Raw genomic sequence first — 26,484 nt, forward strand, 5'->3', positions numbered from 1 at the left:
ATTTTTCTGGTACCTATCTGATAATTTTATCTTCATAATAAAATTAAATTAACAAACCACAACAGAATTTTTCACATCCCATAAGTTTGCAACAGCATGTGATGGAGGGACACAGACAAAAGAACACTAGGAGGAGAATGATCTGTAGTTTCCACATTTAAAAATGAACTATTTTCACAAATAATGAGTTAGATTAAATGACAATATCCTTAATAACTTCAGACATGATTCTTCATTTCATTTTTAGAAATGGTACGTGGAATCAGGGAGACATATGTATTCTTGGATTATGAAACCTTTGCATAGTTGATCTCTCACTATTGTTTTAGTAGATGTTGAATACCATAGATGATAATATTATTTATTGTGATAAATTCACTGCCAACTGGAGAATCGAATTACAGCGAGTTGTTAAGCAACTGATTCCCGGCCGCTGGACTGAACTAAACAGGACACCCTTTTAAACAGATTCTTGATTTTATATGAAACTATTTGATGGCAAATCTGAATTTCTTACTGTTGCATCATCACCCATCTTCTGGTGAAGGTCTAAAGCCTTCTGATGGAACTAACAGAACATTTGAATTTTCACATGGACTTATTGCTTAGGATTCAATTCAACTCTTTCTGGTATTGTAGGGTGATCTATCGGCTTGGGTAGTTTCGCAATACACATCCATATTTTTCCCATTCTGAAAAAGAAAAAGAAAGAAAAAACGGAGCATTTGAATCTGCAAATTCTTCTCTTAGGATAACACAACTAAGACTATTATTTGCAGCTCCAGAATTTGAACATGAAGTCCTTGAATACATAATAAACTTGTCCCTTTTTCCTTGGTATGTGCTGGGGTCAAGGCATCTCTCCTTATCAAGAAATCAAAGAGACACTGTAAATTAAGGGTATATATTCTTTGTTTTTTATGCGAATCCTACCGAACTGCTATTCAAGTTTGTCTCGTACTTAGAAAGTAGAAACCAAAACACATTGAGCTTATAAAGCAGTCAATAGGCAGCGGTACCAATTTGATGTTTGGTAAAGCTGGCCATAGTAAGTGGTTCCACAGGGCATCCACCACTACCCAGTTTCACTAACATTCCCAACTTGCAGAAAAGAAAATGAAATCAGATATCATAGTATGAGCAGCTATAATACATAATTCATTTCTGCACTATTTGTAAAAACTGAAATACAGAACAATATTCACAAAATTTGTAGAAGATAAATGTTCTGAAACAAAATTTATAACACACAACTTAAAACTCCAACACATTCCTCATATCAACTTATATCAGCTATACAGGAGAGAAGAAATCCGACCAAACTCTCAACATAATGCAGCAGCTTATTATCAATCTGTTTCATGGTCAGGAGCAGGAGAATACCAAGCAGGAAATCTTCCTTTAGTTCTAAGTAATCTAGTATACGGTGAATCTGGCATTCTAGCTCTCTCTTCCTCATCGAGCTCTTCCTGTGATTTCGGCAATCCATCTGGTATAGGACATGGTCTCTCTTTTTCTTTCTCCACAGCCAGCATGGGTGCCATGAAACCAAAACCATTCTTCCTTCCTTTGTGCATTGATGAAATTCCATGTAAGCATCCAATCAAGGATTTCACTCCACCCGCTTGAAGAATTAGCTTCTCCACATCCTCTTTCGGTGACTCTCTCTGTACAAAGGTAGTTGTATGGTAAAATAAACTGATGCTTAGCAACTAAACAAAAATCACATAACAAAGGTAACTTGGCAATTCCAAAAATATAATTACTTATGACAGAGTTGGAAATTTTAGGTCAAAAATCTAAAGCAATTAAATATCTACTATATAACAAAAGTCCAAGCGAAAATTCAATTAGATTGCTAAGTAAGGTTACAGGGTAACGGTGTTCGTAGAGAAACCCCTTCGATTTACCTACTGGTGTTATATCAAGCCCTCAGATCTATCAGGTAGTTCGAACTTTAGTCCATTCAAACTCCATTAGAGCTTTCATTTTTTTTCTTTCATTAAACAACACTTAGATTAGGTTACGCAGTATTAATAATTAAAATCTCAACATATATTATTTGTTGAAAAAGCAATTATGGGAAATATTTAGATGAAGAAAACTTACTTCCAAATCTTTAAGCTCGAAATAGGCTCTCCAACAGCTATACGAATCGTCACCATCAAGCGTTGAACAGTAATCTGGGAAAACATGAAAATATAATCACAGACAGATCGATACAAATCATTCAGGAATCAACCTTTACATAACATATAATTAAATCAAGAATAAAACTAATTAAAACCAACTAAAAAGAAAAAAACTTACCAGCGAGTTCATTTTCGGACTTTTCAATCAAGGGCGGAGCTTTGACGGCTCTTTCGAGCTTGGTTCGGCTAAACGGCTCAAGCTTAGGAATGTAAGAACTGCTTCTCGAGGAAGAAGAAGAAGAAGAAGAAGAAGTGATTGTTGAAACAATTCTAGTGCAAGTTTTACTATTACGATGTTCAAAAAGCAAAGGAGAAGAAGGGGATTGAAGAAGAATTGATTTTAGCATTGCGTGAGTGTGGGCGTGTGTTCTTTTCCTAAATTTGGATCGCAAGAATGACCATACAGTGTTCGGATAAGCAAAGAAAACAAGAAAAAGAGAATTGTTAAAGATGATATGATGCCAGTGTAGTGTTATAAAAAGTGCAGCTGTGGTGGGCCCAGTTTCAGTGGATAAGTATCCGATTTTCTTTTTCGAAAAAAATAAATTGTTATTAGATATTTTAATGTGTCTGCTGAGAGAGACAGGTAAAGCGTGACCGTTGGATTTGTTGATGAGGGTTTATTTTATTTTATTTTATTTCTTGGATGAGGGGTTATGGAATTTTACAGGAGCCGGGTTTTTGTGTAGCGCTGGCAGATTGGGAAGACGCGGCCTTAGGTGTGAGAATCTATGGGCAGCAGCCAGCAGCATAATATTACTGTTTATAAACTTGAGTGGCACGAAATGCACTGTCCCTTGCTTTCTTTTGTACTTACCAACGGCATCGGGAAGGATACCACCCATCCGAGAATATCTAAATTTGAGTTTGATTAGAATACACATGTAACATATTTTAATTTGTTTTAAATCTGTTGAGATAATTATTTTTATTATTTAAATTCTTTTCAAATTTAAATAATCTAAATTTGATTAAATCAAATATACTTATAAATACTTAAATAAATAAAGTGTATTTTACTTGTTTGTATGAATATTTAAATAAATATATAGATATTTATTTGTAATAATTAAATTTTAATTATATTAATATGAATAAAAATATAAATATATTTACTTTTAAATATAAAAATTTATACTAATTAAGTTTAAATATTTAAATATTTAATATTTAATATATTAATACAATTTAAATATAAATTTTAAAAAAATCTAAACAATATTTTAAATAATAAAAATATAATAAATTTTAATATAAGGATCCCAAATTTAAATTTAAATCCAACCCAAACTCAATATAAATAATAAAATTAAATTTTAAATTTATTTTAAATTAATTCTTTTATTATTTAAATCCATTTATTAGATTCTTTAGCACATTGGATATCAAAAATAATCGTGGGACTCTCATTCCTATTTCTATTTTTTTTTTAATTTGGAATTGAATAATATTTAACGATCAGCCCAGCCCATAAGAGTTGGGCCTGACTGTTATGTCCTTGAGTTCAGCTTCTAGCTCTATGATATTATTATGACCTTATGGTTTCGCTGCCAACCTCAATTTTGGACCGAGTCCTAATATGCAAAAGTTTGATTCACTTTAAACTTTTATTAAAATTTATTTTTAATCTTAGTTTAAATTTATAACATTGTTGTCATATGTATAGATATTTCAGTTCAACAATTCGATTCCATATGAATTTTTTGATAATCTCAAGCTTATATGTACTTAATTGGAATAATGTGAGCTTAATTAAGCTCAAATATGATAAATGTAGTCATTATTTATGTAAACATTATGTTTTGTTTGATGAAAAAAATATAATGAAGTAAAAAGAAAATAAATTAAAGAACATAAAATATTTAATCCCTTTATCTTCATATATTACACTTTTATATATATATACAGAGCTTGTCAGGCATAACTCCTTATGGATAATAAAATATAACTGCATATCTAAAATTTAAATTTAAAAATTTAATTAAACTTTGTCTTATTATTTAGCATATGCCTAACCCATTCATATGAAAAAGACACGTATAGGTTGTTCTTTATTTGCTTTCATTTTGTATATAAGCTGTGCACCCTCCTGTCGTACATCATTAATAATCAATATGAAAGAACATTCTATCTGATTCTTAGAATTCTTTTTCTTTTCTTCTCTAAATCTTCTTAGATTTCAACATCAATGTGTCATTCACCACCTGAAACTAGGATTGCAATGATTGATAAGAGCTCCGAACTTTCGCCATAACTGACCAAGACTGATGATAACCCACAACCACAAAACAAAATTTGCTCAAACTATATCAACAAATGAAGAACACACACACACAAAAAGAAAACCCAATAAACACAGACACACATAGAGTACAAAGAACAGTAAGAAACGAAAATATGGGGCTAGCTTGGGATGGTAGAAGCCCTGCTCCTTGAAAATTACGGTGAGAGTTTCGGAGAAACAGAGAGAATTTGTGAAAAGTTAAAAGTTTTGTTAATTAATCCAAAGGTTTAGTGGGTATATAGGCGTTTTGTTAACTGATTAAGCAATGAGGACATCTCAAAAGCTAGTGTGTGGGACAACAATGGCTTAAAATATAGGAGCAAATACGAGCACACCTAACTAATGATTGAGCACATGTTCCTGCAATTTATACAGCTTACTTGGACTAATCATAACTCATCTCAGACTATTAGGACAACCACCTTCGACATGCAGTGCTGAACTGGAGACCATTTTCATACATATGAAAATTATTTAAAGCAAAAGCCAGATTCATCATGACATTCCAAATTATGAACAGCAATTGGATATATATTATCAGCATTTATCTCCAAATGTTCAGCTTTATATGCTTTATCTTTTCCTATTTGCTAACATTTGTTGATAACCTTTTTCTTCAAGGAACTAACATATTTCGTGGCAATGGATGAAACTAACCCCAGTTACTATTATACTATCTGACGTAAAATATTAATGGCAAAATTCTTTAGATTTTAGCATTCCTTCTCTTCCTTTTCTTTTCTCTACAAATATGAAATAACAAATTTTCTTTTTTCTAATATAAATATATATTTCTACTTACATATTAAACATAAAATCTAAAATTACGTTAATACGACGGTAAACAAATGAGGAAAAAAGATCACATAGAAACAGAATGCAGATAGTCACACTTGTCTTTTATGGATTTATAGACACGTACTTACTTGATAATACCAATACTGACTTTTAATTTTAATCAAAATGTTCACGTGAAGTTTGTAGCCAATGAAATGACATTTAATCTCAAACCTTATCTTTTTTAATTATAGAAACTTTAATTCATCGCATTAAATAAAAAATGAGGCTCAAAACAGAAATCTATCTCGAAACCCATGAATTCTTCCGACCCTATCGAATGGCAAACATGATGGAAGACCCGAAAAGATAAAAACTTTGATCTTTTCTTCATCATAATGCCCCTTAAATGTCAATTTTTAAGTAAATAATTGAGCATAAAGCCTATTACGACAAAAACCATTTATTACTATCCGCCCAATAAGAAAATAAGAAAAACAGAAAACAAAAATCCATCTTACTTGGCCGACGTGTCATAAACATAAAGCCGAGATTGCAGAAACACAATGCCAAAAACGACACCTACATCGTACGTGCTGCGCAATGAGAAACGGCACCTATGGTATACGTGCTACGCAATAATAAGAACATAAAACGGTGAATAATATAACTTGGTAACAATTAACAATAAATTAAATGGTTTCATTTATTTATTTTTATTTTTTTATTTTTTTATGAGAAAAGGAAAACACCCAACAAATTTTCATACACTTTGCTCTCTCTTCTCTCTTTAGAAAAGTAATCGATATTGACTGGAGTTTTCCTTTGTTTATCGATGAAATAGAGATTAATATTATAGGAGAGTTGATTTTAGATTTTTTATTATTATAGAGAATCAAAGAAATGAAGGCGATGGAGACGATTCAGGATCTAATTGAGGAGGCTAAAGTACGGACGGTGTGGTGGTTTTTGTGTATCTTTGCCGTTACTTACTTCTTATCTCGTAAGCTCTTTCCAACAATTTTCCCTTTTAATTCTCGCTTTCTTCTTCTTGTTATTAAGTTTTCTTTTAAATTTTTTTTATGTTATTCATGTTTCAATGAATTAGTAGATTTTGTTAAATAATGCTCTATTTTGGACCTAATTATGGTGTTACTGTAATTAAAAAAGAAGATTAGGTTTCAAATAGACGAATTGGAGTTGAATTGTATTCTTGTAATTTAAGACTTCAAAGGCCATGATTATTGATAATAAACGCAAGCTTATTTAATTTGTTTCTCGGTGATGTTACTATGCTTTTGCTGTTTTTTCATTGTAGATACGAGCTCATCAATGTGGCTAAATCTACCTGTATCCATTCTTTTGATTTCTGCATTACGAATTTTGTCTAATGAGGTGGAGATCAGCTGGAAACCACGCAAGCTGAACCGTCCTCAGTCGTATTTGTCTCATTTGGAGAAGAAGCAATTGTCTGTGAATGATTCAAGAATTTCTTCTGCACCCCTTCCACCGAAGTGGAAACGAAAAATTGATTCGCTGATCGTTGAGGCTGCAATTAATGATCTTATTGATAAAGTCTTGAAGGATTTTGTAGTGGACCTGTGGTATTCAGAAATTACGCCGGACAAGGAGGCACCTGAACTAATGCGGTCAGTGATTATGGATGCTATTGGTGAGATATCAGGAAGAGTTAAGGAAATTAACCTTGTTGACTTGCTAACAAGGTATGTTTCTTTCCCTTTAGAAGCTATGTAAAAAAATAATAGCTTGCACTTTGATTCATTACAAAGCCTTATGTCCGAAAATAGTCCAATAGTAAAAACGTCAGAATTAAGCGACAAGTTAATATTGCAGGGATATGGTTGATTTAATAGGGGATCACTTGGATCTATTTAGACGAAATCAAGCCGCAGTAGGCACTGATGTAATGGCGACACTTTCCACGGATGAGAGGGATGAAAGGTTGAAGCACCATCTAATGGCTTCCAAGGAGCTTCATCCTGCACTCATATCTCCTGAGAGTGAGTACAAGGTGTGAGTGGTGTGTTCTGAGCTTCTGATGAAAATATGTTTATGCTTTTGGACTCTATCATCTTTATTTTATGTAATTTTATTTTCTTTTTTATTTAAAGGTACTTCAGCGCCTAATTGGTGGAGTTTTAGCTGTAGTGCTAAGACCTCGAGAGTCTCAATGCCCCCTGGTTCGAACAATTGCACGAGAGCTTGTAACTTGCTTGATATTGCAGCCTGTTATGAATCTTGCAAGCCCTGTGTAAGATCTATAGCAGTATTTCAGAGCTTTTGTGCCTTTTTTAAGTCCCTCTTTTGAAGGAAGTTTGACTTATCTCAGAGGCATTTGATTTTATATATCAAGTCTGAAATATAAGAACATATAGTTTTGTACAGCTGTGTCCACACTTGGTGTCCTCCTCTACTTAAGAATTGGATGAGTTTGGCCTGAATCCTTTTATATGATACCATAGCTTGAAGAATCAAGCTGTTTCCTGAATCATCTGTATGAACTTTTAATGGAAAGTGTAGTTGTTGAAACTGACTGTATCACTATCTATTCTTGGGTAAAATATCTAATTGTTCTAGTGATAAAAAAATCTGGACCATGGTTTTGTCATTTTGCTTTTATTTCTGGAAATGATTTATTATTGAATATGGAACGGGTTTTTTGGTACTGGCTTTTTCACCTTTTCTTTAGGGCATAATTGTGGCTAAAGTGTTTATGACATGGTTGAGAGTCTGCGAGATAAAGGAATAAGAGCATCTCCAATGCACTCTTTATTTATGTCAAACTCTTTAAGAGTCATTTTATAAATTGACACTCCAATGCACTCTTTATTCGTTAAATATGAAGTAGAGAGTCAATTTGGCTCTCTACATATGGAGAGCCAAACTTCACTCTTTACTTTATATTTAATAGATGCACTACAAGTTTCTATCCATTTGATTTAATTGGTATTTGTAATTCTTGTTTTCCTATTGGCAAAAATTAAAAAAAAAATGAAAGAAAAATTAAAACTATTAATGCTTATGGAAATGAAAACAAGATATAGAATAAAATATAAAGAGTCTGTTGAACTTAAATAAAATGTTTTACTCTTTATATGTGAATATTTTTTAAGATGCTCTTTATTATAGAAATTATGCTCTTTAAAATAAAGAGCATCATTGGGGATGCTCTAACATGTCAGTGTGGTTATATATATTATTGGTGGTCTTGACTCTTCTGAGTTTCATTAGAATATTTACCTATGTGTTTTAGTTTTTTCTTCCTTAACCAGGTATGTCAATGAGATCATTGAATTTGTTTTGCTTGCCATTAAAGATGGTAGCTTAATGGAGGTAAGTGGTGATCCGTCTGCTGGGGATGCACATAATGGTGATTTTTCCTCGGGAAGAAGTTCTTCCTTAAATAGTCAAAAGACAAATATTGTTGACAAAAGAAAGAACTTTCAAGGGACTGACATGACATTGGCTAGAATCAATGGTCGTAAAGAAACATCCTTGGATTATGAGTCAAACCAGCAAGAGCCTATGCAGCCACGTTATGGAGATTGGGCAAGGGTGCTAGAGGCAGCTACTCAGAGAAGAACTGAGGTTCTCACACCTGAAAATCTTGAAAACATGTGGACAAAAGGAAGAAATTATAAAAAGAAAGAGACCAAAAGTCTTAAAGTAGGGGTTACTCTGGCAAGGGGTTCTGCAATAAATAATGCTGAACCTGCTATAAATGTAGGGAAGGACGCTTTAACAAACAGCACCATAATTTCTACAGGAGCAGAGGAGAAAGCAACAGTGCGGCTAACGCCTGAATCAAGTCATGAAACTCTATTAAGTGACGAAAATAAAAGTGGGAGACATTTTACCGAGGAACACAATGAGGTGTTTTCTTTTGATGGAGCACATGCTGGTGATGAATTTAACAGCCCTAATAATCCATTGATTAATGAAAATAAGAGTAGGCTTAAGAGATCCAATAGCACTTCTGCTCTGAAAGTTCAGTCTGTTGAAAAAAAAGCATTTACAGGAGATGGCAAAGGATCCATTATTTCTGAGTTCTATAGCCCAAATATTGGCAGGCATATTGAAGATAATGCTGTTGAGAAGATCTCAGACATAGTATTCCATGGTGGGGGCCCTCATGTTCCTAGTCCTAAGCTGAAGTGCCGGGTGGGTATTATTTTGCATTAATTGTTGATAAGATCATGAATCATAACTAGAGCCCTAATGCAATGTAGGATACAAATTGGAGCAATTTGTTGAATGTTGTCTTTCTTCTTTTTTTTTTTTACCAACGCTTGCATGAGTCTAATTAGGTTACTTTATTCCTTGTTCGTCTATGTATCTACAGGTTATGGGAGCATACTTTGAGAAAATTGGGTCAAAATCTTTTGCAGTCTATTCAATTGCAGTTGCTGATGCAGAAAATAGGACTTGGTTTGTGAAAAGAAGGTTCCTTTCTCATCTATAGCATAAATTAACTGAAGTCTAGCCTATAAAAAGTTTATCTTTTTTCTTGACCTGTCTTAAGTAAAGTATCTTATTATCACTTCAATGATATCAAAGTTCCTGTAGCTGTAGTTTGTGGATTAATAAAGTTTTCTTTGTGCTTCTATTTATTTATTTTTTTAACCCTTGCAGATACAGGAATTTTGAGAGATTGCATCGACATCTCAAGGACATTCCGAATTACACATTACACTTGCCTCCTAAAAGGATATTTTCGTCAAGCACAGAGGATGCATTTGTTCATCAACGATGCATTCAGCTTGATAGATATTTGCAAGTATTGTTCAGGCCTCGCTCTTCCTTTATTCATTAGATTGCTTCGTTTTCGTGCTCATTGTGCTGCATTTTCCAGGATCTTTTGTCTATAGCTAATGTTGCTGAACAGCATGAAGTGTGGGATTTCTTAAGCGTCTCCTCAAAGGTTTGACTGCTTTGGACTTGATGATTTTGTAGGCTTTGTAAACTTTCTCATGCCTTTTTCCCCCTTTAATTCTTTTTTCCCATTTGATAAGGTAAATGATGCTAATTCTAGATTGTTTTCTTTCTCTTTTGAAGAATTATTCTTTTGGAAAATCTGCCTCAGTGATGAGAACTTTGGCAGGTATGTGGGTACTTTCTTGATTTTTCTATTATCTTAGTTGTTAATTAAATCTGTTTCTTAACCTCCAGTATCTGAAAACCATTGAAGGAAAAATTCAAACCTCTAACCACCAAGACTGAATCTATAGTTGGGGTACAACAACCTTAAGCACCCACCTGGTGCCTATACAAGCTCCAAACTGTAGAGAAACCACATTGCTTAGAAATCCTCAGTTTGCTTCATGTTTTTGTTTGTTCGTTTGTTTCTTTTTTTTTTTATTTTAAATTTTTGTTCGTTTCTTAATATTCTGCTCAGTTTTTTTATTGTGTCTCTCTTTGGTGGATCCACACATGTTGGTATGCTTTCATGCACACATTCCTTTTTGTTTCCCTTAACATTTTATTAGGAGTTCGAAATTGTTGTTTTCGAGGGACAAGGAATGATAGCTAGAAAAACTAAACAGGAAAAGGAAGAAAAGCCTTTGCAAAATAAGTTAAATTTTACTTATTAAATTAGTTATAGACAAGGCTGCTTTAAAGAGTCACCCAGGCCCTTTTAAATATAGGAAACTAAATAGAAAATCAAGAAATTCCTGATAACTAAGTAAGAAATATTAGAATAAGACATATAATAGTGATTGCAGGATAATTATGTTACAAAGTATATACCTGAAATATTTTGCATATAACCTGTGTCTGGTTGCATGAAGCTGCTTAATGTTTATTTTTATCTCTGGCATATGTTGACGGAGGCTTCATTTCATAGCTTCGGCTGTTGAATACATCACATGACTTGAAGCTGTTTATTTGTTATCTCTTTTACTTTTGAGGGGACAATTATGTGCATGTTGGCTAGACTTTGTTCCTAATATTTTTGTGTCAAAAGAGAAATATGTATGCTGAGCAATCTCTATAATTCTTATTATCCCAAATTGTGCAAGCATCTTCCCACTGTTAACAATCTGCTTGCTGAATGTGATAATTCTTGTATGCTCGTCTGAGTACTGTGGCTATTCTTTTCACTACAATTATCTACTATTCCTTCTGATTTTTTCTTTAACTGAAACAGTCAATGTGGATGATGCTGTGGATGATATTGTTCGCCAATTTAAAGGGGTTTCGGATGGCTTAATGCGCAAAGTTGTTGGTTCGCCTTTCCCCCTTGACGACGCCGATTCTTCAATATACAGCACGAATACATCTTGGCATGCAGATGAGATGAGTAATAATGTGATGAGGCAAGATACATCAGAAACCGCAAACAGCTTTTCTGATAATGAAGAAAGTCTGAAGCAAGAAAGCCATGGGCAGGAGGAAGGATCCAGTGAGCAAGGTAATAGTTGGCATTCTGATAATGAGTTAAACTCAAAGGGGGTTCCACCTCAAGTGATTAAGCGTGATGAGGAGTCCCAGACCTCAGATGCAAAGTGCAAACAAGGTCTTGAGACAACATCTGAGCGGTTTAACCAGGGAGGGTTTTTTACAGCAAATTCTGCGGCAACAATCTCCACTCATATGGAGGATCCAATTGGAATGCCACCTGAGGTATTTGGTGCTAGCTGAGTTTTATTTCTCTTGTTTTCTGCATAACATTTGGCTAAAAAAGATACCTTCTTTCTCCATACATTTAGCTCAAGGCTACTTGACCCATCCTTAGCTGTGTTTTGGAGCTCATCGAGCAGTTAATTGATTACTGTCGGAGTTTCATCATGTACATGTCAGGCTATGTTGATAATTTTACGAATAAATGAAATTGAAACATTTTTTCTATGCCGAATTGATTCATATAGCTTATCTAAACTAATTTAGTCAAGTTATTCCTTAAATAAGCATAAATTTCTTTTCGTAAATAAATGATTTTAGTTTGCTAACTTTTCTGCCAATATTTGTAGTTCTCTTGCTTATTTGTTTGTCAAATGCTGTCGCTCTTATTTTTGCACCAAAATTGCAGCTAAGAATTCATTTCTCTAATCAGCTTTTACTTTTCTGCACAAGTTTAATCCAAGAATTAATTTATTGAGATGAACTGTCAGCTAGATTAGCATGAGATAAAGTTGTCAGCCTTCATATGCCAACTGATTCACCTAAAGGTGGGAATTTCTTAGGTTGTACCTACTCTTAAAGCTAATTATATGTTTGAACCTTAAACTTTGAAGCATGTTACACGTGTTTATTTTCTAGATATATGTACCAGATATCAAGCAAAGGATCATAACATTTGGTTTTCTGAGGCAGAAGGCAAAGTAGAATTAAAGTCATTGCTGCAAACCTAGGGGTGAACAGTTGACTGCTATTAGGCGTTGGTATATCGGAATCTAGAAAAAATTTTCGATGAACATTCAGAAAAAACAATAATTGGAAAAGGTTGTGGAAGACTTAAATACCACCATATTGTCATTCTGATAGAGGTAGCTTTTGTCAGAGACATAGGAAGTGAATGCATGATTTGGCAACTGGCATTAGAAGTTTCTACTTTCAACCATCGGGTCCTCTACAGCCTGTTTGGAGAGGTTTATAATGTAGGAGTATGAGAAATTTATTCTGATGATTTTGATGAAGAGTTGCTATGCATATTACAGCTGTAGCACCTTTTGCAATTATATTGCGATCTGTTAACTTGGTCCTTTGAAGACTCTAAAAAAGCAATTGGATTTTCTATGTGAAAAGCCTGGCTACTTCATCTCTTTGATTGAATTGCATGGTGTTTATATTGTTAGTTTATTTTGGGGCTCGTGCTATCTAACCTCTGTTTTTGGGTGACCATATTTTGTTTTTCTTGCAGTGGACACCACCTAATGTAAGTGTACCTTTGTTAAATCTAGTGGATAAGGTCTTCCAGCTTAAGAGAAGAGGCTGGCTGAGGTGAGCTAAATGTTTTCAATCAATTGGATAAGTTCATCTATTACTGGTCTATTACTAGTTTTCTTCCATTGCACTTGTGACCTAATAATTATAAATGACTTTCAGACAATATGGCATTTTTTGTTAGTCCTGTTATATTTTTGAATTATGGATCTTTTTTTCCTGAATTTTTTAGTAAACTTCAGTGACAAGCTGTAGATCCACCTCTTCATTCGTTAGTCAGTGCCTTTCATATCTGTCCTCATTTAAATACCTGATAGATACTCTCTTCATTTTTAAAATGTATTATAGAATATCTCAGGTACTTACCTTAATGCTTTTTCTAGCACAATGTGCGCTAGTCAATTGTCAACATATAGATTACTCTTACATAACATTCTTACACTAATTTTTTATGGTAGAAGGGAATTTTTTTCCTTATACTTTTCTATTGCTGCACAACTATTTATGGGAAATCTTTTGTATTATATGCTATATAACCTGTTTTATTATATGGTATGGTTCCTCTTTAAGGGTGAATTACCACTCATGAAATACCATTATGTAGTTCCTCCTTAATTTTATAAATAACAATGTACTGGATAGAATGGCCCTTACGTAAAGATTATATTGCTCCTAATTTTTATGAAATACAAGATGCTCATTGACTGCTTTAAGGTCTCTTTTTTCTTCTTTTGTTTTAACCTGCTTGCAATTAAATGATTTTATGTTACCATATATTGGTATTTAATATTTACTCATATTGGTTTTGCAGAAGACAGGTATTTTGGATGTCAAAGCAGATACTACAGTTGATAATGGAAGATGCTATTGATGATTGGCTCTTGAGGCAGATTCACTGGCTTCGGAGAGAGGATATAGTTGCTCAAGGGATTCGGTGGGTGCAAAATGTAAGGACTGGACTAATATCTAAAGTGATGGTGTTTTTACCTCACAAGCCTGTTATAAAGAGTATTATGTACTTCGTGTATTTAAGGAATTGAATCTTTGCATAACCTGCATACTATCTGGTATGCAGCTAAAACTGCCGGTTGTTATGCCATTGCTATATATCTTGTTGATGTGCTTTTGTAATGTTATCATTAAAAAAGCTCCATACATGTCATGGGAGTTTGTGGCATGTTTGGATTTGTGGTCTTAAATTTTGGTACAATTCAAAATAATGCATCAGAACACTTTTATTGTAAGATCATGAAGGGTGTTTTTCCATATTTTGATGAAGGGCACGTATTAAATCTGGAAATGGTTGTTAAGTGCCATTTTAGTCTTGTTTGAACTTTGAATAGATGATAGGAGTAGTTGAAGCAATTTTTAAATCGATGGGTTATTGTCTTAATCTGATGAGAAATGCTTCTGCATGTTAAATCTTTTAAAGTTAAAGAATTGGAAGTTTAAATCCTATTTCACAGATATCAGTAACAAGGGGACCATTATGTAATTTCTTGTATCTAACTACTGATGATACTTTAGCCTTTCATCCTATCAGCAGATCTCAAATTTAGTGACTTTCATTCCCTTGAGTGGATCTCATAAAAGGAAAGAATCGGCAATTGTAACATGACCTTTAGCTTTCTTCTGCATAATGGGGAATACATTTAAACAACCTATGGTGCATACATACTGATGTGTTACTCCTGGTGGTTGATGTCTGAGGTTATGTTGATTTAGCGCTGCAATGTGCTACATTCCTGTTTTAGTTGTTACACCTTAATGATTATTATTATTGCTGATGCTGATGCCTTTAGGCTTCATATTATTTAAGATGGACCATTTAAAACTATTTTTTTATATGATTCATTAATAACCCAACTGTTATTATCAGATGTTGGTTATGTTAAATAGCAAATTGATTGGTCTCTTGCATTTTCCTAATAACACGTTACTTTCATGTTCTCAAAATAGTAAAAACAGTAATGATAATGCATTACTTTCAGGCTCTCTGGCCGAATGGTACATTCTTTACAAGAGTAGGGGCTACAGAAGGCAAAGTTGATGATGCTCAAGTGCATTTGATTCCCCTCCAAGTTAGCCAATTTGGTGGCAGTAAGGTCTCTAAACAAGGTTCCGGTTCCTTTGAGGAGCAGCTTGAGGCTGCTCGTAGAGCAAGTGATATTAAAAAGATGCTGTTTGGTGAGTACATTTATATGAAGTGTTGAGGCTCTGAAATAACTAATTGTTCACTGTTCATATTGTTTGATAAGATATCTGACCATCACAGCGATATGATTTTGTTAGTGTATGAATCTTTGAATCTCATCTTGGTAAGACTTTTAGATTGCCCCTCCTTTTATATGCAATATCAATATCAAACCGCTGCTAAAAGTCCATGCGATGCTGTCTGAGACGGTATGTCTTGGGCTTGTGTATGAAAAAATGGCCACCAAAGGTTAGCATTAGTTCCTTTTCCTAGATTTTATTCAGAGTTTCAACCTTCTAAAAAGTTGGGAAGAAAATAAAGGAACAATCTTGGCAATTGAAATGTAGTCTGTACAGGTACCCCATGCGAGTAGAATCTCTCATTTGCATTTAAGATTGGATTAGGATGGTTCATTTTTATGTATGTTGATTAGTTATATTTGCCAAGTTTCTACACTATTTTCTTCCATTTTAAATTGCATATATTTCTTCCTTCTTAAATCGCATATATATTGATTCGATGTTCAGTGTACACAGTGAACTGAGCTCTTTCCTCCTTTAAATTTATCAAAAGATCTATGTTTCTTGTAACAATTCCAGACAATTTTACTAGCCAAGTTAGTTGGCCCTACGATACCAAAAGCCACTATAAAGTTGAACATTTTGGATTCCTTCATTCAGTTTTGGAAGAGATGACCAAGTGGGAATTATGGTTGTGGTGGTTAGCCTCCATGGATTTTTGGTTCTTCTATATTTTATACTTATAATATCTAGAATTAAGTATTTGACATAACTAAAAGAGTTTCACTTTGTTAGATGGAGCTCCAACAGCCTTGGTTAGCTTGATTGGGAACAAGCAGTACAAACGTTGTGCAAGAGACATTTTCTATTTCACACAGGTTTGGCCTTTTGCTCATTGTTTTTCTCCAATAGGTGGCTAGGTATGAAAGATTACTGAGTGGTTTTCCATTGCATAAGCATCTACTTCATGTTATGATTTATGCATCAGATTTGATACCTTCAAATTTTGAGCCTGGGCTTTTTGTTCTTTTCAAAAATGACCTATGGCCATTCTACACTATCGGCTATCTTCCATGTGCACATTTTTTTCCCCTTGGTACCTGACTTTTACTTTTTGTACTTGCAGTCTACCATCTGTGTGAAGCAACTTGCATATGCAATACTTGAGCTATTGCTTGTCTCGGTTTTTCCGGAGCTCCAAGATCTTGTGCTGGATATTCATGGGAAGATGGGCGTTTTGCCTTCCTAAGTACTACCTGAGAGATGGTTGATTGCCTTCCTGGATGATCACAAAGCTCAAAGCATCCCCGCAGTTCCAAAAAATGGGCTGATCTCATGAATGGCTCTCGGTCGACCATATGCATCTCTTCTGTTAAAAAAGAAAAAATTGCTACTGCTAGGGGATGCATGTGGCCTACTTTGGGAAATGAAACGTAGCTGTGAAGTTGATTGATTCTAACTGTACAGTGTATGTATAGAAAATTTTTTTGTGCATGCCATTCCGCTTATAAAATTAGGGAAATGCCCTAATTTTCTTGGGTTTTTGTAATGATGAAGACTCGAGAGATACAGTAGTAAGTGGTATATCATTTGTTCATTCATAACAGGGGGTTTTTGTAAATTGAGCTCAATCACAATTAATTCATGAATTGTTTCCGAATGCACGATTCTGAATCCTTCTTTCCTTCCTCAATTCCCCTTTTAACGTACGTTGATCCCAATTTTCATTAATATTTTATTTATATGATTTTCCATACAAAATGTGTACTGCAAGTTTCAAACTCATCGCCCAGTTCTTGAATCCAAAGCATTTGTACCTGTATTTATCTTTTACTCTTAGTTTGTCTTTGGGCTTTATGAGTTTGATAGAAGCTGAATTCTACATCAATTCGCAAGCATGACATGACATGAAACTCTAATAAGAACTGGTGGCAATCCCATCTGTAATAAGAAAAGAAGAATCATTCTTCAGAAAATTAAGGGCTGATTATTGTTTTCCATTTTTATCTTGAAAATTAAGAGAGAATATAAATTGAAACATAAAATTTAATTTACACTCCCTTTCCAAACATGGGAAAGTCTTTTTCCACTCTCCCAACACACCATGTAAGAATATCTTTAAGGGTTTTATCTTTAAGAAAAAAAATTATTCAGAAAATCTTAATAAATATTTAATTATAGAAACAAAAATTTTATTTATATCTAATAGACTTTTTAAATATTAATGACTTTAATTTTTTTATTTTCACTAATAGAAAAGAATACAATGAAAAAAATCGGTTAATAAAGCATATTGAATTAAACGAATGTTTTAATTTTGTATTTACGAATGTTTCAAATAAGAAAAATCCCATCAAAAACTAATTTTACGGAATGAGTTTGGATAATAAAAAATTAGGATTGATCTTGTCAATTTTGCATTCATAGACTTAGGTTAACGGTAAATGGAATCACTCTTCCTCATATGTAACTAAAAAATAGTTAGAAAGAAAATGACAAGATCAATACGACAGCCCCATAACGTGTGGTCTGCTTTCCAACTTCCCGCCACCTTATTTTCTCCCACTCCCGCCCCGTGAAAACAAACGCTCTTCCTTTTGTACAGTGGAAGACACCAACCTCTTTGTTTCTTCTATAGCTACAGTCGCATAGAGAGAGAGACAGACAAAAACAATGGTGTCAACAAGGAGGAAGAGAGCTAAAAACACCATAACCGATGTTAACATTAACAGAGAGAATGAAGAAGGAGAAGGAGGCATTAAAAGAAAGGGATATGAAGAGTTTAGACTGCTGAGGATTAAAGAGAATAAGGAAAGAATGCAGAAATTGGGAATTATTGAACTTTCTCTCAATCTCAAATCTAAAGTTGGTCCAGTCAAAAAAACCACTCCGACTGATAAGAAACCTCCTGACCCTTCTGTCTCCCCAAGGCGTTCCACTAGGTATTTTGCTTATATATATATATATATAATTTTTTTTCATTTTTCTTTCGTGGGTTCTGAGTTTTTTTTGCTTTGTGATGAAAGTGGGTTTTGGATTGTGAGTAGTGAGACAGATTGTTTTCTTTGCATGATTGGTGAATACTGAATAATGTGACTACCGATTTGCCTTTACTGCTTTACATTGTCTATGGTATAAATAGATTTCATAAGTTTTTATAGATTTATGTAACTTCATATTTTGTCTGTTTGGTAAATCTTTGGATTTGGTTATAATTAAATCAAATTCTATCAAATATGATTGAACGTCCGAATGGATTCTAGACTTATCAGATTATTCTTTTATCATGACAAACTACCATCCTTTTCAAATTCATATTTCCTCCCTTATCCTTCACTTCCTTATTTCATTCATCTCTCCATTTTCTTTCTCTCTCTTACCTCTTCAACATAACTGAACTCTACATTAACTAAAAATGAATTCTATTAGAATTTTATCCATTAACAAAATGAATTCTATAAGATTTGAGCCAAACACAATGTCAGTAAGTTTCAATTTTGATTTTGTCTTGGTTTGGTTTTTCCTTTGGGTTTGTGTTTCTATCTAATTTAGCCCTGAAGTTTATCATTTTCCCATGTTTGGTTGCCAGAAATTTGGAGGAAATTAGAATTACGTGGAATAGTATCATTTCTTAAACTATGAAGCAAAATTATGTCAATGCTCTGTGCATACCGACCATTTTGTAGACAATTCCCTATTCTAAGTTTATGAAAGCAGTAAAATTTGAACGTTAACTGGTCAGAAAGACAAGTAAACAAAATAATTTCGCAGGTCTTTTTGGTCCCAAATTGAAAATGTTAACTTTGAACTTCTCTCAGCAAAGCCAGTAGTTAAATTAGGCTTTTCCTTTTTCCTGGGTTCTACAGAATGTAACGGTTTTCCTCTTTGTCCTCTCTTCTTTCATGAAGTAAGCTTGAAAGGCTTTTTCCCATTTAATAGGCATATGGACATAACTTAGCAGAAGAATGAATGTGGATTTGGAGTCAAATGATCGAATTTTCTTCTTTCTTAGAATTTACTTGTCCATCAAATGGAGATAGATATGTTGATTCTATTGTTTCTTACATTACTCTTTTTTTGCGAATTTGATTTGAATTTTGTCTTTAGATTGAAGAGTATTACTCCAGTTAACTATACGGAAATCACCACTAAAACAAAGATAGAGGCCTCTAAGGACTTGGAGATTCGGTTACGAGAAGGTACGAAGCCAGAGATATATACAGAAGAACATGAAAAGCTTTTGGGTGATTGTAAGACAGATTGGATTTTGTCTGTGGATGGATATGGGAAGGATGGAAAGCGCATATATAATCCGGAGAGAGGAGAAACATGCCATCAATGCAGGTTACCATTTATCTTCTTTATTTAACCTAATTTTCTATTTCCTGAACTTGACTTGTTTATTTTGGTGTAGACATGCTAGGAATGGCTATTGTTTCCAGTGTTTCTAAAGCATTGCACTGTTTTCCCAAACATCATTGTCAATGTAGGCCATAATGGGGTACAGATTGCGGATCTAAGTGATTTACATGTCTATTGAAGCAGACAGCTAATATTTGTCATCCACAGGCCTCATGACATCTGTAAAAAACTGACCTTTAAGTAAGCCATTCTATGTGACATAAAATGCAGAAATGTTGAAAGCTGAAATCATAAGGGGGTCAGAGCTCCCACAGTGCCTTTTCTTGTTTGAATTGGTGCATGTGAATTATCCATCTTCCTTGGAGACAACAGTTTTATAATCAATAGTTCAGGAACACAAGACCAGTTCTTGCTGACTATTCGTTAATGTACCACCTGGCCTCAGATTATATTACTAAAGATGGAATGTGATCATGTTAATATTTGAGGAGCATTTTCTTCCACATTGCTAAGTTAACAATGTAGAGGTACTTTCCAAGCCTATATAATAGAGGCCTCACCTTGTTATTAAAGTATCCCAAAATAAAAGAAAAATATTAGAAAGTTAAGCAATTATTTTTCTCCTATTATAAAGAGAGAATTTTAATGTTTTCTCCTTTATAAATAGAGAGTTTGTAACTCCTATTATTTTTTCTTATAGTAAAATTTTTCTATCATTACCCGTGGTTTTTACCCTAATTTGTTTAGGGGTTTTCCACATATATCTGTGTATTCTATTGTGGATTTTGTCTTTCTTTATCTTTATTTTCTCAAATTATTAGCTGTGATTTTGATCTATCAGGTTCATATTTTTCTACAATGATAGAGCAAAATCACAGCTAATAATTTGAGAAAATAAAAATAAAGAAAGACAAAATACATCGCCAAGAAAGACAAAGCTGTTTTCACATCTAGCTGCTCTAGATGTAAGTCAAATGTAGCACACATCGCCAAGACTACTCGAACAGTTGTTAATCGAACCACAGGGGAAAATATTTCGTTGAAGTCAATCCCCTCCTTCTGAGCATATCCTTTCACCACCATTCTTGCACGAAACCGCTCCACTTGATCATCACTATTTCTTTTGATATTAAAGACCCATTTGTTGCCAATGGCCTTTCTTCCTTGTGGTAGTGGCACAAGCTCCCAAGTCTTGTTCTTATGTAGAGCTTCCATCTCTTCTTGCATTGCTGCCATCCACTGAGATGCATCTGAACTGCTCATTGCTTCTTGGAGAGTTGATGGCTCTCCTTCCTCAGTTAGAAGACAGTATGCGACATTGCTGCCTATATTATAATCTTTATGCCAGGTTGGTGTAAATTTTATACGTTTTCCATTTCCAAGTTCTGACTCTTCAAACTCGACTGGTTCTTCCTCTTCGTGCTCTGGTGCTACTTCAGAAGAATCTTCTTCTGTAGACTTTCTTTCCACCTGTATAGTTGTAGTCTCTGAATTTTCTTTTGAAGTGCTATCATCTTCTCCTTTCAATTTATCTTCAGGAAGATTACATCCCTGCCGATTATAACCTTGTGGGGTGGGATCCCACAGCGATACCCTTCACACCATCGAAGATATCCCAAGAACAAACACTTCCTGGATTTTGGATCCGACTTTGTAGTTTCTTGGATATTATACATCACATACGGGACTTCCAAATATATGGAGGTTTGAATAATCAATCGGCTTCCCGGTCCACATCTCCATCGGTGTCTTTTGATCAATTCTTTGTAGATGGAGACCGGTTAATCACATTAACGCCTCGACCCAGAATGTCTTATTTAGGCCTGCAGCTCCCAACAATGCTCTAGTTCTTTCTAACAGAGTTCTGTTCATCCGCTCTGCCACTCCATTTTGTTGAGGAGTGTATGCCGTAGTGGAACTGTCTCTTGATGCCTTCTTGCTTGCAAAAGCTATTAAATTCATGACATGTGTATTCTCTTCCATTATCTGTCCTTAAACACTTGATCTTATTGTCTGAATCAAGTTCAACCCGCGCTTTGTAAGTTTTGAAAATTACAAATACATCTCCCTTGCTCTTGATTGGATACACCCAACATCTCCTTGAGTAATCATCGATGAAGGACACAAAGTACTTAGCTCCTCCTAGTGATGAAACCGGTGCTTGCCATACATCAGAGTGAACTAATTCTAGAACATCCTTGCTTCTAGAATTGGATGTATTGAACTGTAGTCGATGCTGCTTGCTTGTTATGCAATGCTCACAAAAGAGTAATGACACCTTTGTGAGACCAGGAAGTAGATTTTTTTCAGCAAGAATCTTCATGCCTTGTTCAGACATATGTCCAAGCTTCTGATGCCACACCATTGCAGATCTCTCGCTTGAACTACTTGAAGCAACAGATGCTTCTGCTTCATGCACAGTCTCTCCCAAAAACATATACAAATTAACAGCAATTTTTTCTCCTTTCATAATTACAAGCGCTCCTCGGCTAATCTTCATGATTCCTTTCTGAACTTTGATAATGCAATTAAAATCATCCAGCTGTCCCAGAGATAACAAATTCTTCTTCGGACCTTCCACATGTCGCACTCCTTGAATAGTGCGGTATGCATCATGCATCTTCAACTGATAGTTCCAATGCCTATAATCTTTAAGGCATTATCTTCACAACTATACACGGATCCTCCTAAGATAGGTTCATAATGATGGAACCACTCTCTTGAGAGGTCATGTGATAAGTTGCTCTGAGTCAAGAAGCCATACATCGTAAATCTCTTCCCCGCTTTCATTGATATTCGCTTCACAAAGATAATATATTTCCATCATCCGAAGTGCATGCCACATTCCCTCGAGGATTGGAATTCTTTAAACTCCAACAATCCTTCTTGAGGTGACCTTTCTTACCACAATTGTAGCATTTATAATTCTTCTTACTCTTTGATTTTGATCTACCATGATTGTGACTCCCACTTGGACCACGCTCATTGATCTCCCTCTCATCACCATCAAGGCTTCCACTTGTTGTGAACTTGCCTGCTTGTCTTCCTTGTTTCTTCGCCGATTTTCTTCTTCAAGAATAGCGGTACCGCTATATCATCAAAGACTAGAATTTGGTATGACATTATTTGTCAAACTGATGATGAGTTGATCATACGAATCAGGGTAGACTTTGGAGTAGAAGTTCGCACGTTCTTGTGACTCTATTTTATAGCCCAACGATGTGAGTTGAGAAAATAGAGTATTCAAGACATTAAAATGCTCTGTCACCGGAAGTAGATTCCGACATTCTTAAGGTGTAAAGTTTCCTCTTAAGGAAAATTTTGTTGTGTAATGACTTGGCCTCAAATACGGTCTAGTGAGGTGGTCCCAAATCTCCTTTCGCTGCTTTTCTTTTCTTCTATGCTAGACAAGATCCCATCTGCAAGTGCTAGATGAAGGTTTGCAATAGCATTCCCATCCATCTCGTTCCACTTATTATCATCTGTGAGTGTTGTCGGTCGTTCACTGATAGCCGCAAGACAATTGTTTTTCTCAATACAGCCTTTATCTTTAATTTCCACAGTGAGAAATTACTCCCGTTGAACTTTTCAATCTCAAATTTTGCCGCCATTGCTTCTATCACAAACGGTGCGTTTTAGCTTGTAAAATGAACCGCAGTAATGAACACAACTCACTAGGTAAATTCCCAGGAAAGACTGGAGGGTCACAAGCGGACCTCTTAAATATCAATCTCCTTAGACAGAACCTTCCCTAGATTGTAAGTATTCTTACTACTCCACACAAGCTCTTTTGCACCAAAGAAAACCTCAAACTCCTGTAAAAGATCAGGCTGAGCTGCAATCACAAAATTTTAAGGAATTTCTTACCAACCAGGTGCTCTGATACCAATTCTAGAAAATATGAACCTGATAGATCAAAATCACAGCTAATAATTTGAGAAAATAAAGATAAAGAAAGATAAAATACACAATAAAACACACAGATATATGTGGAAAATCCCTAAACAAATTAGGGTAAAAACCACGGGCAATGATAGAAGAATTTTACTATAAGAAAAAATAATAAGAGTTACAAACTCTCTATTTATAAAGGAGAAAACATTAAAATTCTCTCTTTATAATAGGAGAAAAATAATTGCTTAACTCTCTAATATTTTTCTCTTATTTTGGGATACTTTAATAACAAGGTGAGGCCTCTATTATATAGACTTGGAAAGTACCTCCACATTGTTAACTTAGCAATGTGGGAGAAAATGCTCCTCAAATATCAACAATTTTTTCTACAGATCACAGTTTGATTAACTATATCTGTTATAATATTTGCTAATAAAAGTTCTTTCTAAGCATTCACTTCTAATTGTTTGGTAAAAGCTTTTGTAAAGTTCTTCTCTCTCTCTCTCTCTCTCTCTCTCTCTCTCTCTCTCCCTCTCTGCATGTCTTTAACCTTGTAACGAGCTCCTGAAAATCCTGATATAGAACCATGATATGAGTGTTTGGAGTCCTGAAATTAATTTTCCCCAGTTACGTATGTGCATATTGCTAAATGATATCTTTTTGTTGAATTCTACTTAGCTCTCATTGGCTATTACTTGTGGATTCTTTCTTTCTTTTTTGTTTGGTATGTTACTATTTTATGTATTTCTGAACCATATTTTTTAGAAAATTTTAGTATCTGTAATTCTTGTTTACATTCAATGCAACAGGTCTTCATTTCATTAGCACATTAGCACATTAGCATGTTCTTGCTGCCAAATAAAGAGCCTTCAAAAACTTCTGCAATTCATGGTTTTTAACATGGATGATGATTGTAAAAAACTTGTTCACATGATGAATCATGAGCCATAACTTACTGTGCATGTACCATTATTCTATGCTTATGAGTGTTCAAAGTCAGTGGTGTTGCCATCGTAATTGTTTTTCTACATATATTAAACATTCCGCTTTTTACTTAATAATGAGGCATTCTTAGAGACATTCTCTGGTGCAGGCAGAAAACTCTTGGGCGCCATACCCATTGCAGCAAATGCAACTTGGTCCAAGGAAAATTTTGTGGGGATTGCTTATACATGAGGTATTTAAATTCATTCTCAAAACCAAAGAAGTGCTTTATTGGTCCATTATGTTGGATCTGCCTCCTGCATCTCCTTGCCCCTGGATTCCGGAATATGCTTGATATTATTAATTCAAAATCCAGTAGTGACCAAGCATCAGTAAGGAGAGTCTGTATGAAATTTACATAAAGCCATCCCCTTCTGAGGTTGTTGCATATAACCCAATTATCAGTATCATTATAGAGCATGAGTATGATACCTAGATGCAGCACAAAAATGATTATTTTCAAATGACACCGGAAATGTTGCTTTACTTTTAAGCATAGAAAATGTTGATGTCCTCAAGTTAAATCAGTATCACTAAATGAGTAAATAAATGGGTGAAGTTTGTTTCCATCTTGTGCAGATATGGAGAGAATGTGATTGAAGTCAATAGGAACCCAAGTTGGATTTGCCCTGGTTGCCGCGGATTTTGCAACTGCAGTCTTTGCTGGAAGGCAAGAGGGTGGGCACCCACTGGTCCTATTTATAGAAAGGTTAGTAACTTAGTATCATCAATTATATGTATGTACAAGCATGTGCGCTATATTGTTACTTCACAACTAGCCATGAATGGTTCTTGCTGCTGCCCTGCACTGGCCTTTTCTGTTGCTCAGGCTAACACTACTGATTTCAAATTACATAGCTACTTTAACAGGAGCTCTTTTCTGTATGTCCACTACTGTTTTTGCAGCTTTTGTCTATCCCTGAGTCTCTCTGTACCAAATAATACCTTTCTAGATGCAGGTTTTCCTCCTATTTCAGTAATAAGAAAAACCCAGTGCCCAGATTAGGAGTGCTTGGAGGGTGTTTGAGGAGAGAGGGGGGAGGGGGTGACTGGATGAGGTTGTATATGCAATACTGTGGGTTTTAAGAATAGTGTCTACAGCACAAAAGCCAATAGAGATCTAATTATATTGTGAGCATGCAGTTGCTAACTTTAGTTTACTTTTCAGGTTTCAAAGCTTGGTTTTAAGTCTGTGGCACATTATCTAATTCAAACTCAACGCGAACATATTTACTTGGAAGATTCTGGTGTTGCAAGTTTGGATCCTGAATTGAGAGAGTTGACTGTTGCGGATAAAGCATCACTGCTCACCAACCATGATGAATCTCTGGACACAAATGAGCATCAAGATTTGCTTTCTGATCTCCAATCTGATGATGATGAAGTTGAGATGGAAGAAGAGGAAAAGCAAGTGTAATGCTCAGATAGTGGCAAGCATTTTGATTTTAGGCCATAGGGTGTGATGACATTTTGAGTAATGATAACGAGTTGAAGAAAGACAGAGAGCAGATGGGCATGCAGGAATTTGATGAATCAAACATACAATCCGGTTGCTGATTTACATGAAACCGACTTTTTACCACCATAGTTACCGAGATTTTGCTGGAAGGATGAATAGATGCTTCCATAGTTTTATCAATTAGGATCTAAATTCCGTGCAGTTGTACAGAGATGGAGAAATTAGTTTGAAGTTTTATTGACATGCTGATTTTGGCAAGTGATACTTTGTTTCTACTTTGTACCTTGATGGCTTCATTGGGCACATCTACTTTTTTTGGTTTGTTTTGGTACATTTGACAGTACATAGAGCTATTTTGATTGTCATCTGTGTGGCTGAGCATTCTAATATACTTATACTAGACCGCAGATGTA

At 34.7% G+C, this 26,484-nt stretch overlaps 3 protein-coding genes across 5 annotated transcripts; 2 read left to right on the forward strand and 1 right to left on the reverse strand.

The window, feature by feature from the left end:
- Window positions 1–1,137: 1,137 nt before the first annotated feature.
- Window positions 1,138–2,638, reverse strand: LOC8275560 (CCG-binding protein 1). The gene is made up of 3 exons (XM_015719153.3): window positions 2,311–2,638; window positions 2,110–2,183; window positions 1,138–1,667 (listed from the first exon to the last, which is right to left on the reverse strand). The coding sequence occupies exons 1-3, from the start codon at window positions 2,537–2,539 to the stop codon at window positions 1,350–1,352; spliced, it is 621 nt and encodes a 206-aa protein (XP_015574639.2). The 5' UTR covers window positions 2,540–2,638; the 3' UTR covers window positions 1,138–1,349.
- Window positions 2,639–5,965: 3,327 nt separating this feature from the next.
- Window positions 5,966–17,032, forward strand: LOC8275559. Of its 3 annotated transcripts, XM_048373583.1 has the most exons (16): window positions 5,966–6,051; window positions 6,145–6,256; window positions 6,572–6,977; window positions 7,108–7,285; window positions 7,386–7,525; window positions 8,547–9,435; window positions 9,617–9,717; window positions 9,907–10,051; window positions 10,127–10,195; window positions 10,330–10,375; window positions 11,423–11,898; window positions 13,136–13,215; window positions 13,970–14,105; window positions 15,150–15,345; window positions 16,168–16,250; window positions 16,499–17,032. In XM_048373583.1, exons 2-16 carry the CDS (start codon window positions 6,157–6,159, stop codon window positions 16,619–16,621), a joined length of 3,168 nt encoding a protein of 1,055 aa, XP_048229540.1. In that variant the 5' UTR covers window positions 5,966–6,051; window positions 6,145–6,156; the 3' UTR covers window positions 16,622–17,032. The 3 variants fall into 3 exon arrangements, 2 of the variants coding, with proteins under 2 accessions (XP_048229540.1, XP_015574610.2); XM_015719124.2 differs by having other exon boundaries at window positions 5,966–6,256; XR_001535215.3 differs by lacking the exons at window positions 5,966–6,051; window positions 16,499–17,032 and having other exon boundaries at window positions 13,970–14,092.
- An 849-nt stretch (window positions 17,033–17,881) lies between these two features.
- On the forward strand, window positions 17,882–26,436 carry LOC8275558 (cell division cycle-associated protein 7). Its single transcript, XM_002519102.4, has 5 exons — window positions 17,882–18,314; window positions 19,480–19,716; window positions 24,722–24,805; window positions 25,192–25,321; window positions 25,781–26,436. The coding sequence occupies exons 1-5, from the start codon at window positions 18,046–18,048 to the stop codon at window positions 26,027–26,029; spliced, it is 969 nt and encodes a 322-aa protein (XP_002519148.2). The 5' UTR covers window positions 17,882–18,045; the 3' UTR covers window positions 26,030–26,436.
- Window positions 26,437–26,484: the final 48 nt, after the last annotated feature.

This window comes from Ricinus communis, chromosome 5, assembly GCF_019578655.1.
Source record: "Ricinus communis isolate WT05 ecotype wild-type chromosome 5, ASM1957865v1, whole genome shotgun sequence".
NCBI lineage: Eukaryota > Viridiplantae > Streptophyta > Magnoliopsida > Malpighiales > Euphorbiaceae > Ricinus > Ricinus communis.

Coding starts and splice junctions, on each gene's coding strand:
- LOC8275559 (XM_015719124.2), top strand. CDS start 6,157: ATGAAGGCGATGGAGACGATTCAGGATCTAATTGAGGAGGCTAAAGTA. Junction 6,978..7,107: donor CTTGTTGACTTGCTAACAAG/GTATGTTTCTTT, acceptor TTAATATTGCAG/GGATATGGTTGATTTAATAG. Junction 9,718..9,906: donor ACTTGGTTTGTGAAAAGAAG/GTTCCTTTCTCA, acceptor TAACCCTTGCAG/ATACAGGAATTTTGAGAGAT.
- LOC8275558 (XM_002519102.4), top strand. CDS start 18,046: ATGGTGTCAACAAGGAGGAAGAGAGCTAAAAACACCATAACCGATGTT. Junction 18,315..19,479: donor TCCCCAAGGCGTTCCACTAG/GTATTTTGCTTA, acceptor TTTTGTCTTTAG/ATTGAAGAGTATTACTCCAG. Junction 25,322..25,780: donor CTGGTCCTATTTATAGAAAG/GTTAGTAACTTA, acceptor TTTACTTTTCAG/GTTTCAAAGCTTGGTTTTAA.
- LOC8275560 (XM_015719153.3), bottom strand. CDS start 2,539: ATGCTAAAATCAATTCTTCTTCAATCCCCTTCTTCTCCTTTGCTTTTT. Junction 2,184..2,310: donor GTCCGAAAATGAACTCGCTG/GTAAGTTTTTTT, acceptor ATGTTTTCCCAG/ATTACTGTTCAACGCTTGAT. Junction 1,668..2,109: donor TCGAGCTTAAAGATTTGGAA/GTAAGTTTTCTT, acceptor ACCTTTGTACAG/AGAGAGTCACCGAAAGAGGA.